Source organism: Anopheles marshallii, chromosome 2, assembly GCF_943734725.1.
Source record: "Anopheles marshallii chromosome 2, idAnoMarsDA_429_01, whole genome shotgun sequence".
NCBI classification, from domain to species: Eukaryota; Metazoa; Arthropoda; class Insecta; order Diptera; family Culicidae; genus Anopheles; species Anopheles marshallii.
This window is the reverse complement of record NC_071326.1, coordinates 11527802-11544745: the sequence shown is the minus strand read 5'-3', so window position 1 is coordinate 11544745 and position 16944 is coordinate 11527802. Positions and strand designations below refer to the sequence as shown.

At 45.5% G+C, this 16944-nt stretch overlaps 2 protein-coding genes across 2 annotated transcripts; both read right to left on the bottom strand.

Moving 5' to 3' along the window:
• Positions 1-48: 48 nt before the first annotated feature.
• On the bottom strand, positions 49-2118 carry LOC128719280 (probable RNA-binding protein CG14230). The gene is made up of 4 exons (XM_053812905.1): positions 1923-2118; positions 908-1832; positions 343-842; positions 49-275 (listed from the first exon to the last, which is right to left on the bottom strand). The coding sequence occupies exons 1-4, from the start codon at positions 2116-2118 to the stop codon at positions 49-51; spliced, it is 1848 nt and encodes a 615-aa protein (XP_053668880.1).
• Positions 2119-6835: 4717 nt separating this feature from the next.
• Positions 6836-15791, bottom strand: LOC128708415 (EGFR adapter protein-like). The gene is made up of 3 exons (XM_053803393.1): positions 15591-15791; positions 7451-7870; positions 6836-7363 (listed from the first exon to the last, which is right to left on the bottom strand). The coding sequence occupies exons 1-3, from the start codon at positions 15789-15791 to the stop codon at positions 6836-6838; spliced, it is 1149 nt and encodes a 382-aa protein (XP_053659368.1).
• Between the last annotated feature and the right edge of the window lie 1153 nt (positions 15792-16944).

The following is a 16944-nucleotide window of genomic DNA, read 5'->3' as shown; positions in this document are numbered from 1 at the left end:
TTGAAAATGACACCTTTTGATGGGGAGAAAGAAGTTGCAATATTCAAATTATTTCGGTTTGTTGATCTTGCTTCGTACAGCCATCGTTTTCTTTTTCAATCGTCTAAGGCCAAGTTTCGATTCTTTTTGAACGAATCTGCTTTCGCGATATCTGCGTTTTTTGTACAGTAGACGAACATCTTGCAAATCGCTTTGCGATAAGCCAACAATTGCTTTCTTTGCACTTTTCACGTTTCCGTCTTCGCCAGGCACGAAACCAAGAAATTCACGACCAACTGCAAAAAAAAAATCATTAATATATAGATAACAAGTAAAAGTAAAGCTTCCTTGTAAACATATTACCATCAAGCCGAGCATCATTGGGAAGGAAGAAAAAGCTCTCTTTCCATATACCCTGCTTTGTATAGTATCCCGGTCCCGTTTGGTGAGAATGAAGTTTTTGCTGCTTGGCTTTTCCGTCAGCTTCGGATTTCTTGTTCTCCTTTTTCTTTTGTTTCTTGCGATTCTGCTCATCTTCACTGTCGGAAGATTCATACCGGAAACGGGTGTCACTTTTCAGTGGTTTGTCTGCTAGTGTAGAATCTACTTCCATCGTATTCTCGTTGCTCTTCGTTGCTTTCCCGAACATTGATAACAAACTAAAGCCTTGCGATTGATGCTGAGATGAAATGGCAAAATTTTCCGCTACTTTGTAAAACTTTTCATTAGAAACTTTAAAATCGTCTTCACGACGATCGGCTTTTTTCCTTTCAGCAGTTGCCACTTTGGGTTCTGGTTTATCGCTTTGGTTCGACTCTTTTTGTTGTAAAGGATCAAAACGTTGCATTTGCAGTGTGTTTTTACTAAAAAGAAACATATACGAGATTAGCGCAACGTAAAACAGTGTCATGCATAGGTTCAATTTTACCCATCAACACGACTTTCTGAACTGATCGGTTTGCCGGTAACATTTGAAAGGATCTCCAATTGCTTCATCCGTTCTTTGTCCTTCCCTTTCGCCTGTGCGGATTTCGTTTCGGTGGGCTTATCTGCATCTTCCAAAAATCGAGCATCCAAACGAAACCGATTATCCGCCTGGAAGGACGTTTGCATTTCATACAACTTTTGGCCTTCTTCTCCGAGCATCTGCTTGCGTAATTTGAAGTTTCCCTGGAATCCATCGTCTTCCTCCTCCTGCGTATCGAACAGGGACAGTTTCTTTTTTCCCGCGGTATCGTTGTCGTCATCGTCAAATGTAATTTTCTTCTTACTGTTCTGCGAGCCGCCAGCGAGAGCACTTTTGATCGCAAGCTTTTGTTGCTCGTACGCAGATTTTAAATTACTTAGACCTTGTTTACGTTTTTCATCCGCGATTCGAGCGTTTTCGCCGAGTTTTTTATCCTCCGATCGCTTCTGGTGAGGTTTGGATCGGTCTATTACTTCCGTTACTTGGCCAGTAACTGGAAGAATTTTTAATTTCCCATACTCAATGTACGTCTCTTGATTCCACTTCTTCACTAGATCATCTTGTTCTTTTGATTCCTGGGGTCTGCTGATACGAGCTGCTGTCGGTGGAGGTTTTGCTTCCTCCTCATCGCTTTCCGATTCTGAACTTTCAGAGGAACTGCTTTCCTTGCCTTTACCCAATGTTGGTAATGTAGGAAGAGGTGCTACAGTTTCCGTCGCAACATTATCCCCTCCTGTCTTTTTATATGGATCCAAAAGCGAAGCATTATTTTTCTGAGCTTCGGCTTCCTCTCGTTCACGTTTCAATTTCTCCAAAAATGATTCTTTTGCTCGGGATACATTCAAGTACACTCCTTTAAACTTTTGTTGTTGAAACTCCTTGATACCTTAACATGGAGAAGTAAAATTAATTCAATACGAATTCAATACGATAAAGAAGCACTTGCAACGGTGGTTGCGAATGTTTCTACACTCACATTGAGGTACGATGCGGTCCTCCGTCTGAAGTGTTACGAAACCGAATGTGTCTACCGAATCATTCAGCTGATTTGTTTTCGTTTTAATTTCTAACGACTCGATATTACCGTATGAACTGAATTCTTTGCGTAATTCCTGCTCAGTAGTTTCTGCGGGAATATTACCGATGAAAAGACGATACGATTTTAGGTTCATCTTTGCAGCCGGTGCTTTCGGAGTGCCGTGGTTGTTTGTTTTGGAAGACGCACGTGCAGTTTGACAGTTTGGCATTTGACAGCATGTAAATACGTTTGCTCAAGGTGGCTATAGATGACATGGCTCGTCCGTTGGTGAAACTGTTTTTGTAAAATCAATAGAAAATAATGTTTTAGGAATTTTCTTATTATTTCATGCTGCCATTATTCGATGATTGTAATCGTTTTATGTTTGTTAAAATTCATATCTGTGTTTTGTGTATATGTCCATATCAGCCGATATTCGCAGGTAAAATAGACGTGTATACGCTGCTTTAGTTTATTTCAAGCTACGGCGGACGAAGTGTTTTGGTTAGATCTGTTCTGAATATGTTGCCTTTTCTATTCATAAAGGCTTTTAAGTAAACTATTTCCACCTTCATTCGTACTATGGCTAATATCGAGTGGCAAGCAGTTGCAGCTGCCTCAAAACACCTTTATTTTACGACATCTCACCTTCTCAAGGCATGGAATGCGTTGCGATGTTCTGTAGTTTAAGCATCCTGAATATCATAAAGTCGTGGGCTGAACATTTTATTATCCGCTATTAATTTCCTTCACAGCCACAAAGTGCGAGGGAAACATGTATACATGGTTACGGTGAGTAAAGTTTTCCTTATAATGTTGAGATGATAGGAAGGCATCTATTCCTTCCAAACTTGTTCTACATTAGAAATTCAACTTTTCACCAGTGGTTCTGGTTTCCCTTTTCTGCGTAACCAAGCTGACCGATGCAAAACGACAATTCGATTGTGTATGCGTGTGGCGGTTAATGCGATGCACCGGAATCTTACCCGGGCTATGCTTTCATTCGGGGTGTCCTTTCGAGTTTGACGAAGGTCCTTTGGTTTACCTGAGCTGAATACTGCACGGGCATCTTGCAGTGTGACTTTTTAGAGCAGCAGTAGGCAAAAAAGGATATCCATAGACACCCGGGGAACATTCGGAACCTTTTGTCGCAAGGTACATCATTGCCAAAACAATGATCAACGTACGATGCGACCCATACCCGTCCTTCGTTGAAGTGGGTGCAGAGTTGTTTGTAACGGTCGGAGATCTTTGTTTGCGATTTTTCCATTTCATCGGAAAGTACTTGAACCTCCCGGCCAGCCAGAGTTGCTTGCCAGCACTCTAGCAACACTCCAGGGAGCGAATGTTGTTTTTTTTTGCCTATCGATTTTGGGCAGCAACTGAAATTGCTGTGGGCCCGTTATCGGATTAGCCAGAAGTGGTAGACGGTTGTAAAAATGTTTATCTGATGCCTCTGTCGGCGAAGCTAGGAAGTTGTATTTGAACCAAGTTAGCTGGACTTTTCAAACCTCGAATCAGCAACTGAACATGATATAAATTTGCTCGAGGACTCGAGGAATGCACCAAAGGGTGGGCTTTACTCGGGACCTTAGAAATCTCCTTCAAATGAGCAACTAGTAAGGACCATTTGGCCGAAGGATATTTTCTGGCGGCTATTCTTCTTTTCCTTTTGCTTCGTGATATATGCGATCTTGCTTCGATTCCGATAGGACCTTAGACATTTGAAATGAAAAATGAGCAGACCCTTCTGTTGCTGCTGCAGACCTTCTGGCCCCGGTCGTGTATTGCCCCGATTCGATGCGATCCTTCCAGTACCCGGGTCTTCTAAACATATACATTTTTTTTTGGTTGTTTTCATATACACTCTAAACCGTTTGCCAACGATCATTTCTCGTTCATTTCAGTTTAGTAAGGTTTGGACAAATGGGAAAAAAAACCTTATGCGGGTCGCCAGCACAATAGGAACTGTGCTTCGAAGTGATCCTTCAGCGCATCCCACTCCGGGATGCATTCAATTCAAATGAAAGATGTTTTAAAAGTCTATTAAGAAGCACAAAAGCATTCTAGGATTGATTGTGTAGGATGCACGGTGCAAGGGATGTTTTGCTCGCTCCGTTTCGTCGACCGTTGTTTGTGCAGACCTCATGGGGAGCAAATAGAGAGTGCGTACCGGAGAAGCAAATGCATGAATAGTTTCTTCATCATAAGCCACTTTACGATCATTGATGGGTGAAGGACTTTGGTTCCTGCTGCTCACAGCCCTGCTGTCTTCTCATTGCAGGAACATCTTTAGAAACTCCCGAGTTGGAATTCTTCCTTCGTCCCCGGACAGGCGAGGGCAACACCTTAACGGCAAATGTGGCAAATGTTTCTCACACATGAAACACACCATCCTTATCCCAATAAACCACTACCGATTCTTTTTTTTCCCTCCGGTTCCTCCATGTACATGACACGACGGTGACGACGACGGACACACAAGAAATTGACAAGCGGGCGTTTAATGAAGTGACAGTCAATTATTTTTCCGTTTCCCCCTGGCAACTAATGGCAATGGCAAATAACCGGGCCTACCAGCGGTAGAATTCATTTCCAAAATCCCCAATGGGACTCGAGGAGGGCCGCTGTTCTTCGCGCCGCAAACTTTTCCCTGCCAGCGAACGATGTTATCTTGTTGATGTATGCTTTCTTTACATATTGTTGGAGGTTGTTGTCTGCCGTTTCGTTCGCTACATTTTGTACGGGGCATATACTCCCCGTGAGAGATCACCTTCGGTATCGCCAGGGCTGATAATGATGTCTTCATCACATTCTGACAGCCTTGCAGAACCGTTGAGGTAACATCAAGGAATCTATTGTTCGGCAGTGCACAAAGCAAGTTTGAGCTTCTGGTCGGTTTTGTCATATTTCTGCGAATAGATTCCGTCATGTGATAAATGGCAAATACAAACCACACAACGCAAAATGTTGTAGGCAGTTAGATAAAGTAGTAAATGTATGAGCAAAACTCTATTCAATCCATTAAAGTAAGTTAGCCTTCCATTCAGCATCCTTTCCATTCCATGCTCTTGTGCTCCAATTTAAGCAATTCAGTGTGGCAATATTATTTTTTTACAATGAGATCCATTTAAACTATCCGGGGTTTTTTTCCCAACATCTGGTTTTTGTTTGACACGGTTTTACTGATGAGCTCACATGTGCTGTTCTAAGAGAAACATTAACCTATTTGTCACTGGTTCGTGGTGGTGGAAGTTAAAGAAAGATCGAAATGGTGGGAACCAGCATCTCGAGAAGCTTAGAAGAACCACTGGCAAGCTGCTAGTTGCAGTTACGCCGCATTGATTTAATTTACGACAATATGCAGATGTTTTTTTTTTATCCTATCCCTCTCATGTCTAACCTTTCTTCTGTTATCTTTTCCCCAGTTCTGGACGGCGTGCTTGTGTTTCTTGCGGTACAAATGTTTCATTCTGTGCTGGGCCTTTTTTGTATGCTTCTTGCAAGTACGGAAAGTTTCCTTTTTCGCCGACCCGACCCCGAAATATGAAACCCTTCACAGGGCAAAGAAACATTATGCTAGCAGCACAACGGAAACATGGTCTAGCTTTGGTGAGCACAAGAAAAGAATTTATGTGTGAAATCCATGATTTCTTGGTGGTTTACATTATGAGCGTTCAAGTGGCAGACTAATTAAGTTCTGATCACATCCACTTTAATAGGGATGTTCGTAAATGTAGTTAAAACAGGAGGGTTTTTTTTTCTTTTCCAAATTTCCGGAACAGTCATCGTGGCCTTGAAGTGTGTTGCTACAAAGAATTAATTGTAATCCTCATGATGAGAGTTGCTTCTAGGAATATTCTATTGAACTGAGAGCTTATATTGAGCCAATATCGTATAACACAAAGTTCAGCTCGAATTCTTTCACCACCACCATATACGGACCACTGTCAGCGTCATCTTCTGGCGTGCGTAAATGAATCCATCCCGTTACATCATCATTACAACATCATAATGTATCCCACTCTCATCTCCCCTATGGCACTAAAATAAACGACAACCCACATAATTATCTATCGACTAATTTCATCAGGGATACGCAGCCGGCGATGGTGCAACAACGCCCAATTAGATCCGGCGTGCATTCGGACGATCGCAGGATGCGTGCGGCTCATCCCTACCTGCTGTTTCCTCTCTAGTGATACCGGAAACTGGACCGTGGTCGTACCGCATTTTGCCAGCACCACGGAACGATTAGGATAAAAGCACACCGAGCATGGGTCGCGCCACGGCTAGACATCGTATTTTAATGACATGTTTTGTGTTGATTTTTATTGCTCCTCTACCGAGGGCTGCATGTGGTTTGGCGTGGAAGATGGGCTGCTTTCCCGATAACAACGATCCGATCGGAAAGGAAAATAAAGGCGTTTAAAAGGTCTAGACAACGGTGCGTTTCTGATGCGTGGGCATGTCCGTGCGCTTCATCCTAACCGCCTGACAGGCGTTCATCTTCTTCGCGTTCTTAATGAGGATCAGCGAGCGGAGGACTGTTTGGGATTTCGAATGACCTTTCATCCATTTTTTCGGATTCATAACCTACAATTATGCGGCCTGTGCGTGAGCCGCTCGACCAGGCAACCCGCCCGTATTCGATCGACGGTGGAGAAAAGACACTCCCATGAAACGTATGCGCTTTGCGTTGTAACGTTTGTAGAATAATTTATTTCTCATCTCATAATTGTAGACTTGCGGCGTTGGGGAAGGTTTTGGGACAAAGGGATAACAAAATAGCAGTTGAAAAGTGACTGAGCTTAGTCTAGCATGTTGTTTTGGTAATCGCTGCTTCCACCATGGCATCAGCCATGCTGCGGCTAGGGCTGTACCGCTTTGGCTAGATCGAATACGGTCTCATAATCATCCTCGAACTTGGTCTTGACCACCAAATTCACGGGACGTGGCACGGCGAGCGGTACTGGCAGCGCTTCCGGCATCACTGAATGATGCACAATCAGGGCACGGAGCGAGCTGAACTCCTTCTGGAAACCTTTGATCTTGTACCCATCGGTGGCCGTCCGGACGATGAGGTAGTGTGCGATGCGTGGTCCTGATCCAGGAGGCACACGCAACGACAGTGCGTAACAGTCGGGTTGGGTGGTGCTTTTACGCACCAGGAAGCAGCCGGGGACTTTATCCATCAGCAGCTGGAGGGAAAGACTGCGGGGCAGGTTTTCGTGGTACCAACATTCGTCCAGCAATCGCTGATACTCGCGGTCCCGCTCGAGGTCACTCTGTATCGTTCCGGTGACGGATGCTGTTTGTTCACGATGCAGCACCAATGTGCTATCCTCTTTCTCGTCCGAAACGGCACTTTGTAGCATATTGATCGCGATCTTCTTGATCTAGAGAAAAGACAGAACAAAGCACACGCGAATTTAATAAGCATGATCAGCATATCGATCGCGGAAGTTTGCTCCGAGATTACTTACAAAGGCAGGTTTTTCGACACATTTTGCCAGGTTGACGTCGTACTCGAGATCACGGTGCTGCTTCTCCAGAAGCGACTTGATCTCCCGATAGTCAGCGGCATTCGGTGACCGAAGAGCGGCAGGCGTCCGTTGTCCTCTAGGTTGGTGCTCCTTCGGTGTGCCGGCATGGAAAGAGTTCCGCTTCAGGATACGCTTGATGCACTTGTAGATCCTCGTTTTACAGTTGATCTTTCGCTTGCTGTCGATGGCGAATTTTCCACTGAGCAGCTTAAAGTTGGAGGAAGGCGACGACGGTTGGACGGCAGCATGGGAAGGCGATTTGGGCGAGTCGGGTTCGGGATGTGATTTCCCTGACAGACCGCCAACTATGAGCATGAAGTTGTTACGGTGCCGTTTCTGCTCTGAGGAAGATGTGTTGACCTGGTGAGAAAAGGGACAGAAGCAGGGTTTTGTTTGATTAGACACCTTTATACCGGGCTTAAGGGAATTAAAGGAATTGAACGAACATTTGCGAAATGGATCAACACTTCACAAGCGGCCAATCGAATCGAGTCGCCAACATGAGATATCATGGCCGTCTCCGAAAAAGGTATGACGATTGACGAATCTTTTGACTCGAAAAAGGATCTTCTCTTTAGACGTAAACTGTCACAACATCGTCCCATAGGCCGGGAAGGTACCAAGGCCGGGAAAGGATAAACAAGGCGTCTTCGGGACCACCACAGGAACAGTAATGTTTTCGCAATACGAGAGAAGAAATAGGGTGACATCCGCATCGAGAACATGTTGCCGGATGCATTTCTTCATATCCCCATACCCCCGGGTCTTGTCAACGGTACTCGTCGGAAGGAAAGGTTGCCAGTATGGCGTTGAACTGTTGTTGTTTTCTTACTTTCCCGCACTTCCGAAACCAGATCCAATTTTTGAAGTGTGTCCTCTGAAATTGAAGCATTGGCAGGCAGGCAAGACCCCGTCGTCCGTCCGTTGGCTGCGTGTGTTACAGACATTAGAGCTGGCATAGAAATGAGACATGTTCTGTGTGCTGCTTGGAAGCATCGTCGTTTGATTTTAACGAGCATGAGAACCGGATAGGAATGGTACAAAAAAAAACACACATACACTCGAAACAATCAACCCCAAGATCGGTGGTCTCTTCGAATGTGAAAGTGTAAATGCAGAGAAGGATAGGAAATGGAACTCTCTGCCGCAGACGGAGAAGAAATTCCAGCCCCCGACGTACGTACGTGAAATGCATATCGAACGATATTTGATGACGGTGGCGTCTTCTCCGCGGTAAATTCGGTCGCTTTGTTTGTTCAACTAAAATGGGTAGGCCCATCTGTGCGTGGACGTGGTAAATAAATAACAATATTCCGTACGATACTTCTGACGCGTTGGCGAACGGTTTGATGAGACCGGGAAGGGAAACGCCTAAGCAATGCCATCCAGAATGGAGTGAAGGTTTTCGTGTATTTACCGAGCCGCACTGGGAGAAAGAGAGAATAGGAGATGGTGGAAAGTAGAAGAAAATCGAACCACAAAACCGAAACGTATCAAATTCATAGGCCTTTTGTGCTAGTTCCTCCTTTTACACCGTGTGCCAGAAGCTAGATGCTGCACAAATGGCGAAATAGAGGACAAACCTAGAATGGGTACGAGAATCGTATCGAATCAATTCGAAAATGCGTACGATAATTGAAGTAGAATAGGCCCCGTTCGGTTCCCTCCGTTTTCGTTCGCTTCTACTGCGAATCCTTCAAGTGGTTTCGCCATTGTTCGGTGGGCACAGCTGGCCCTAGACCAATATGTACCTCAGCTGGAAATGCAAACCCCTTCTGACTGAAGGGTCTCCGAAAAAGGAACCCCTCTAAGAACACACGCTGCCGCTGTTTTGCGTTGTTATTTCAACAATTTTCAAATCGCATCCCATCTCTCCAGCACTCTCAGCCATCTCCCATGTGGAAGTGAGCCGAAACGTCAACTCCACCGGACCTGTTGGGTCGATCGGTACGAGGACAACAAAGGGGGAAGCCGATATTTCACCAAAATAACACACGGAAACCGAGAGCAACGGGCGCGCAACCCCGTACAAGCAGCTAATAATGACCCCCGGATAAAATGTTATTCCTAAATTAAATGCACCATGGTTCATGGCGGGCGGTGGTGCGGCAATGTTTGGCCACGAGTTAATCGAATGGCTAATACAATTAAGTACTGTTTTCAAAACATTTCCTTTCCGCGTGTACTGGTCCATTTTTTTTTGCGCTTGCGTTTTGCTCCCTCTTTTGCCATCAACACAAAGCATCACCCCGCCGTGCATTCGTGGAAAGTGTGCCGAGATCTCGGATGGGGAAACGTCGGCCGGCCGAGTTTTGGGCCCACTTTTTGAGTGACTGAATGTCAGCAGCACAGCATCCGCATTCGTTTTCCCTCGGCTTTTCGTTGCGGCTGGTTTAATTTGGCGTATGCCACGAACACAGAACACTTTGTCGTCAAGTCACCGCACCGCACCATCAGCAACTGGTCGAGGTTACGTGGTATCTTGAGCCGTCAGAATCTTGGGCTTCGGTTCGACCGGGCGATGGAGACAAATTGTATCCAATGGTTGGACGCACGGTGGTACAATCGTTTCACCCGCATCGTGCATATTTGATGATGAAGCTTGGCTGCGACACGTGTCGATGTGATTTCGACGTCCGGAATGGGCGGTTCCCAAGAGAAATGGACTTCAAATTACATTCTGGTTCAATCCCGTGCCGTTGCTGGTAGACTGTATATATGCCCCGTACGCTTCATGTCCACGTTCACGAGGAACGTGCGAGCGTGGAAATATGCCAATTCATTTACCACTGTTCCCCGGGGGGGGACGTGTGTTGCATTTTGTTCATGTCGCTGTACATGTGCCGATTGCATTATTTGTTTATTTTGCGCCCACCCACCCCTCAATCTCGTCCAGACGAAAAACTAATCGAGCCGAGGTTCCAATGTGCTTCCGAGGCTTATTGGTTCTTTTGCAGTGCCGAGAAGCGATCAAACACTGTTTACACTCGATGCCGCTCGGTGCCGGATCACAATTTGCTTTGATCAAACGCCGGACACGAAGGCGCCAAAGAGATGTTGCCGACCTGAAAAGCGTGCTGTCAAACGATTTAAGTGGTACCGAATTCGGGGCGTGATTCGAGGCGGCCCGACGAGGTGCATTTGGTAGTGGCACCGGTCTTCACACGACCGGACTGGTCCAAAATCCCTTCCGGACCGTTTCGCCGTACGCAGGACTTGACTATACCAGAAATGGTAGGCCTCTCCAGACCTCTTGCGGTTGGAGGCAAACACTAACCTCCTTTTATGCACCCCGCGTAAGATGCATTAAATTGAATCACTGTTAAAAATAGTGCCATTATGCACTTTACCCAAAAATTCTGTTGCAGTAAGTGTTTGCCTTTTTTTTCGGGTGGAAAAACAAAACGATTCAGTAATATCTCATCTCCACCACCACATGATGGAGGGCGTTAAAACACTTGTTCCATTCGATTGGCATTGTTGGGGCATCACAACCGAGGGGTACGCTTCTTTATCGTTTCGCCATGCTCGAGTCGGCCAGTCAATTAAAAAAGTGAGGCCCCCGTGCCCGAGATGCCCGAGATCTTTGGAGGGATAGTTTCGTTTCCCCGTCGGAAGCATCTTCAAACGTCTGCAAGCGTGTAAGATGTTAAGTGGTTATCTTAATTCCTACACCATAAATTCATACGCCTCGCCCAGTGTGTAATCCTGCGGGGAACAAACGGCAGGGTGGGAGGACATGACGGACGGACGTGCTGCGTGCGTTCTGGTAGAATGTGGAGCATGCCCGGGCTCGCGGTCTATTAGATTGGCCCTCTTAAACCAAATCGAATAATTTATTGCATCGTGAAGATAAACAATTTCTTCGACACCCCGACGAATGTCGTTGCGGTACGGTTCGGGTCCTTTCCATCATGAGCTGTTTAAAAGAGCATGCAGCACTCCGGAGCGATGCACAAAACGAGAGACGATTCCGACGGTCGGATACGGGACAATAATGTATACCTCTAAAAGTCTACGATAAGTCTACAGCGCGTTTCAGATTGATTGAGAATATGTAGCAAGGGCTTTTCCATGGCTGTAAAAAGAAAGTGTCAACGGACAAGTTGAGCTATAAATTAGCTTCACAACCCAACAAAAAAAAAAACCGAGCATTATCACTCTGCGGCACAACTCTGGCGATAGGGAATGCAGAGTGTTAAAAGAAGAAAAAAGGTCCCCGAGCTCGAGGTGACAACCACAATCTGAGATACTGGCGCGTGAGGTTTGTCCGTTTTTGGGATGCCATTCGAAGCTCAGCGAACCAGGGTCGTAAAATATATCCCGTTCGGAGAAAAAAACACGCATGAAAAGCCCTGCCCATCCCAGCGTTTCTCGGTGGGATGTGTCCCTGACTGTCCCGGATCGGGGGGGGTAGAGTAGGGCTAGGGTAGGGCTCACGTCCCTTCGCTCTACCGTTCGAAGATCTAATCAACTTGTTCCGATCCGACCCAAAACATACCGAGACCGTGCAACGTTATCTAAGAATTTTAATTATGCGAAGTCGTAAACTGTCACCTACGACGTAACCGATAGAACAATTTGTCAACCACGGGGCACCCTCCGACACACCAAAAGTGCATCATCGTGTTTGCCAACGATCCACACACACACACACATACGGGGTCGGAAAACGCATCTTCACAATGCTTATCTCTTCACGGTCCAATAGGAGCATGAGTCAACCACGAACAGCGCACAGAGTTGGATTGTGCGAAGGTGTCCTGGACGTGCCGTAAGTAGATGGAGAACGTTTGATTTCCGATGGGTAAGGATGATAACAGACACTCACAGACGCATGCGATGGTCTGGGACGCTGGGATGGCTTTTAAGAAGGGTTTTTGGATGACTATCGGGAACCATCTAGCTTTTATACGATTCCTTTAGCTGACTAAGCATTCTTCCCAATTGCCGCAATGCATTGTAATCCAATCGAAGCTGAATTGAGCTGAAAAGGTGGCACCCAATCCCGGATCTCCCGGACTTTGATTCGATCCCCCTCCCGAACGCGGAACAAGTTGCAAATGGTACTCTAAAGCCTCTAAAAAGGACACCTCATCGAATCTGAAAAAAAAGGACGATCGTTAAAGTTTATGGATTTTTTCCCCATTATTTTCCTTCATTTCCCAATCGTGCCGCCACTTCCCCTCCCCCCTGTGGCACAATGTACCTGTTCCCAAAGGCAACCAAACAACGGACCAAAGCCATTTCCCGGCGTGTTTGCTTGTGAGGATTTTTGGACGACCATAAAAGTCAATCCAAAACAAAAAAAAAAAAAAAGGTAGAACCTGCTCGGCAATGTGAAGTCCATCCCTTCAATACGGTACAAAATGACAATACCTTTAAAATTGAAATCGAAATAGAACCGATCGACGGTTTTGGGTTGAGCTGATTTGAGAATGTTTCGGTTTTACGACAAAAACGCGCTCCGGTGCTATAAATTATACGTAAAGAATTCGTTACGCTAATCGGTGTTCTCCGGGCCGAGTTTTTTTTTTATATTTTCCACTTGCTCCATGCTTGGTCAACTCTCGGATTAGACGCTTTAGAAAGACACCGAAGGCTTTCTATCGCTTTAAGGTGTGCGAGGGAACCGATGGCATCGTGTTTTTTACGGACAACTTTGAAAGCGGCGATGTCTCCCATCTCTGTGGACATTAGGTTTTTCGTGAAGGTTTAGGACACATCCAACTGTACGCCAAACAATAAAACTCATCCAGCAAAGAAAAGGAAGGCTTCAACAGACTGTAGCAACAGACTCACACAGTATGTAAATTGAGCTTCTTCTATTACGCTGCCTGTGCTAGGGCGGGTGTCTAGTACGAGTCGAAACCCTTCACCTGGGTCTTCGGCGTGCGATGTAAGGTGCATGTAGCTTTACGTAATATGACGTCGAAGCATAAGTCGCTCGCTTTTCTTGGTGGCCTTTCGTGCCTTTTCCAAATTTGCTCCAGAGGACTCGAGCACCATAGGTAGGAAGGAATGTATGTACGTGTGTGAGTTAAAGTAAATATGTACCCATCACATACTAACACTCACACACACACTTCCGACTGTGGAGGACATGGTGAACCGTTAAATTTTTCCATTAAATTAAATTAGAAAAATATTGTCACGCCAAAACACGCACACCGGGAGCGGTCAGGTCCGGGGGCTGACGAGAAGAGTGCACCGTGAGGAATTCGATTTATTTCCCCGGAAGGCTCCATACACACACGCCAAGGAATACTAGAGGGCCGCAGCAAGTATGTACAGTTCTGCGTCCGTCCGTTCACGCTGACGCACAACCCTCTACCGATTGGACCTTCATTCCAATTCATCTGGCGTACAAATTTGTTTATTGATGCGTGATTTTATCCACGGCGCGGTCGTCCTCGAGTGTGGCTTCCTTGGCGCGCACCGAACGCACGATTCATGATCGATGGAAATTGATTCAATTAACCTGCCCCAGACGAGGGGTGGCTTCCTGAACCATTCCGGGTCGTTAAGATCGGGTCGTCGAGCGCAGAGGATTGAGTTTTATTGGACGCATCGAATTAAATTCCCATTCGGACCCGATTCTCCTCCAAACCACCGATCAGCCCGAAAGAGGTGAGGCGGTGGTTGGGAGAAATCAATGAATATTGCAACCCCAATGTTGGCCTGCCGGCCAGGTTCTGCTTTCAACGCCAATCTGTACGATGATTTGACACTTTTGCTTTCACGACGATGCTTTTCCTTGTTTGGAAGAGGAACAAACCAAACCAAAAGCAAAACAAAAAGAAAAGGCTTTAACAAAACAACGAAAGGAAAACCTTTTTACGTTAAAAATGATAAATCACATTCGGTAGAAAAAGGGAGGATGGAACTCATGGAAGGGTAAGGAATCCTTTTGCTCTCGGGGCCGCTGAGTTAGCGAGTTCGTCGAATAAATAAACATCAAACGAACGTCTTGTCCCAACAACGCGAAGATCTTACGGGTACATCGGGTACCCGGCAATAGCCCGGGAAATGGGGGAAATTTAGCCATCGAAAAATGATGATGCTCATTTTTAATGACTGCAATCCGTTTCTGCTCCAGTGACGACTGGTTAGCGTTTGAATCCATCCCGGACTCGGACAAATGATCTTTGAGAGAGCGAAGGTTTATCTGGGCTTACAAAATGGAAATATTAGTGATGCTATGTAATCCCCGTTTCGCATCGTTAGAACCATTATGAACTGAAGACAACACTGTTTAAATCGATACATCCTAGACCGGGGGCAAACGTTATATACAGTGGCATTGATTAGTTTTCGTCTTGTTATATTGGCAGGATAAGAAGTTAACCGATCGATCGGAAAAGTTTCCGTCCATATTGGTCCCCGGGAAGCCTAGATTCCCTGATAGAGATTCATCCATCAGCCGGATAAAAGTTCGACGATGTAGAAAGGTGATGCTTGTCTGCCGCAACTTTCCCATTACAGAGTGTCAATTTTCTAGCCCGCAAAGTGTGAAGAAAGTTGATAAATTATTCCGTACGATTTTTGCCCAAATTCAATTACCAAGTCTTGCCGTCCGTGTGAGACAATTCGACAGACATTGTTTTTTTTTTGTTTTGTTGGTACCACTGTTACACTTCTGTGGAACAACTTTATGCTCGCATCTGGTGGAAACATCTTCATCCACGCCACGCATTCTAATCGCAGCAGCCTGGTAAGGCGGAGAACGCTCGGCTTATAATTATGAATTTTTAATTTACTACACACTGGTACCACTTGAAGTCGGTCTTGTGGGAGCTTGAGATGATGTTAATCTTTCCGTGCGAACGGAACGGGATCTTGGTTGCGCTGTGCCGCAATGCACCTCCCGTAAAGAGATGTATATGTTGAGGCAAAATAAGAAAATCGTGAAGGACAGAATAAGCACACACAGTGTGCTGGCGGTGGAGCGATACCGGCTGCTGTGTCCTGGGAGCAATGAAGAAAAGGTGTATCTAGCTAAGCATAACAATGTTGGGCAGAAGGGGGACACCAACGGTAAGGCTGGAAGATGGCGAAATGTCTAAGAAAAGCTTCTTACATTTTTCATTGCGGTTCCATTCAGCTGATTGTGCAGCCGTTGCTGCTGCTTCGATGGTGTGGTCGCCGTCGGTGTGGAATGTACTGATTTTTCCAGCTTTCCATTTCCCTCGGTGGGGCCGCACGGCGGCGTCTCCTGCTCTTCGCCCGCGTACCCGGCGTTATTCAATTTCTTGTACTTGAGTCCTCCGAAGCGCAACATGCTGGTGGCGGTTGGCGGCGTCGGTCGTGTTTCAGCGGTCTCCTTCGCCAAAAAACTGATTTCAATAATTTAGAGCTGTTAAGAACTCACGGGACACGGGTATGATGTAGGACTTTCTCCTACACATACACACGCACACACACAGTATCCGACTTTTTCCAAGTGAATGCACCTTTACGACACAACCATCACAGGTAATTACAGCATTGAGCGGTTTTAAAATTCCTTCTCACTTTCAAGGGCGAAGAACCACCAAGAGGCAGAAGTATTTTTTATTTTCTCGCTACTTCTGTTTCACTACAAAAACACTCACTGCACTGCGTTTTTCCACTGTTTCCGATGTGCAAATGTCGGTGTACAATTTCAATGTATTGTTTGCCAGTAACGTTCATCATAATCCTAGCTACTTTATAGCAACAACAGAACGCTAGTCCCCGAAAACACGTGAGTGCGAACGAATGGCGGCGTGTTTCGCGGCGTGTCCTTAATATCCCGGCACGGGGGAAAAACTTCCCATCCGACTGGTACGAGCAACAAATGCGGAATGGTTTGCGTTGGCCGACCTGGAACCCGAACGGGACGCAACGCGACAGTAGAAGCAACACATGTACGATCGTCGGTACGTCGGGCCAGCATGCTGCCTGGGTTACAGTGCCGTACAAAAATGTGTGCTTCACGCGTACCAGGGTTCGATGTAATATTTCGTAGTGTTCGTACATTCGTTTAAGCATTGTGTAGCATTTATGGAGTTTTTCAAAAGCTGTCGTGTTAACTATAATTTCAAGTTATTATTTGATTTTTCCATAATTTTGTCTTCGTTATTTCGGTAACATAATACACCGAAGGTTACAGATTGAAATTTATATAAATCTATTCCCTTGCTACGTGGAAAAATAAATTTAGTAAAGCGAATTTCAGAAATGATACTTATTCAAATTGCATTTAATTTGTTAAAAAGAAGAAAAGGTTATCACAATATTGCCTTTTAATTTATTCCAGATATTCTTCAGTGATGGTCGAATGGTCTATTTCTCTTATCGCTTTGAGAAACAGCATCCATCTCATACAAGTCATTTATTCCCAGAGTCACTGCGTCGTTAGGACTACGATTGCCAGCATATGAAAAAAGGAAATTCATATGCTCTCAACATTT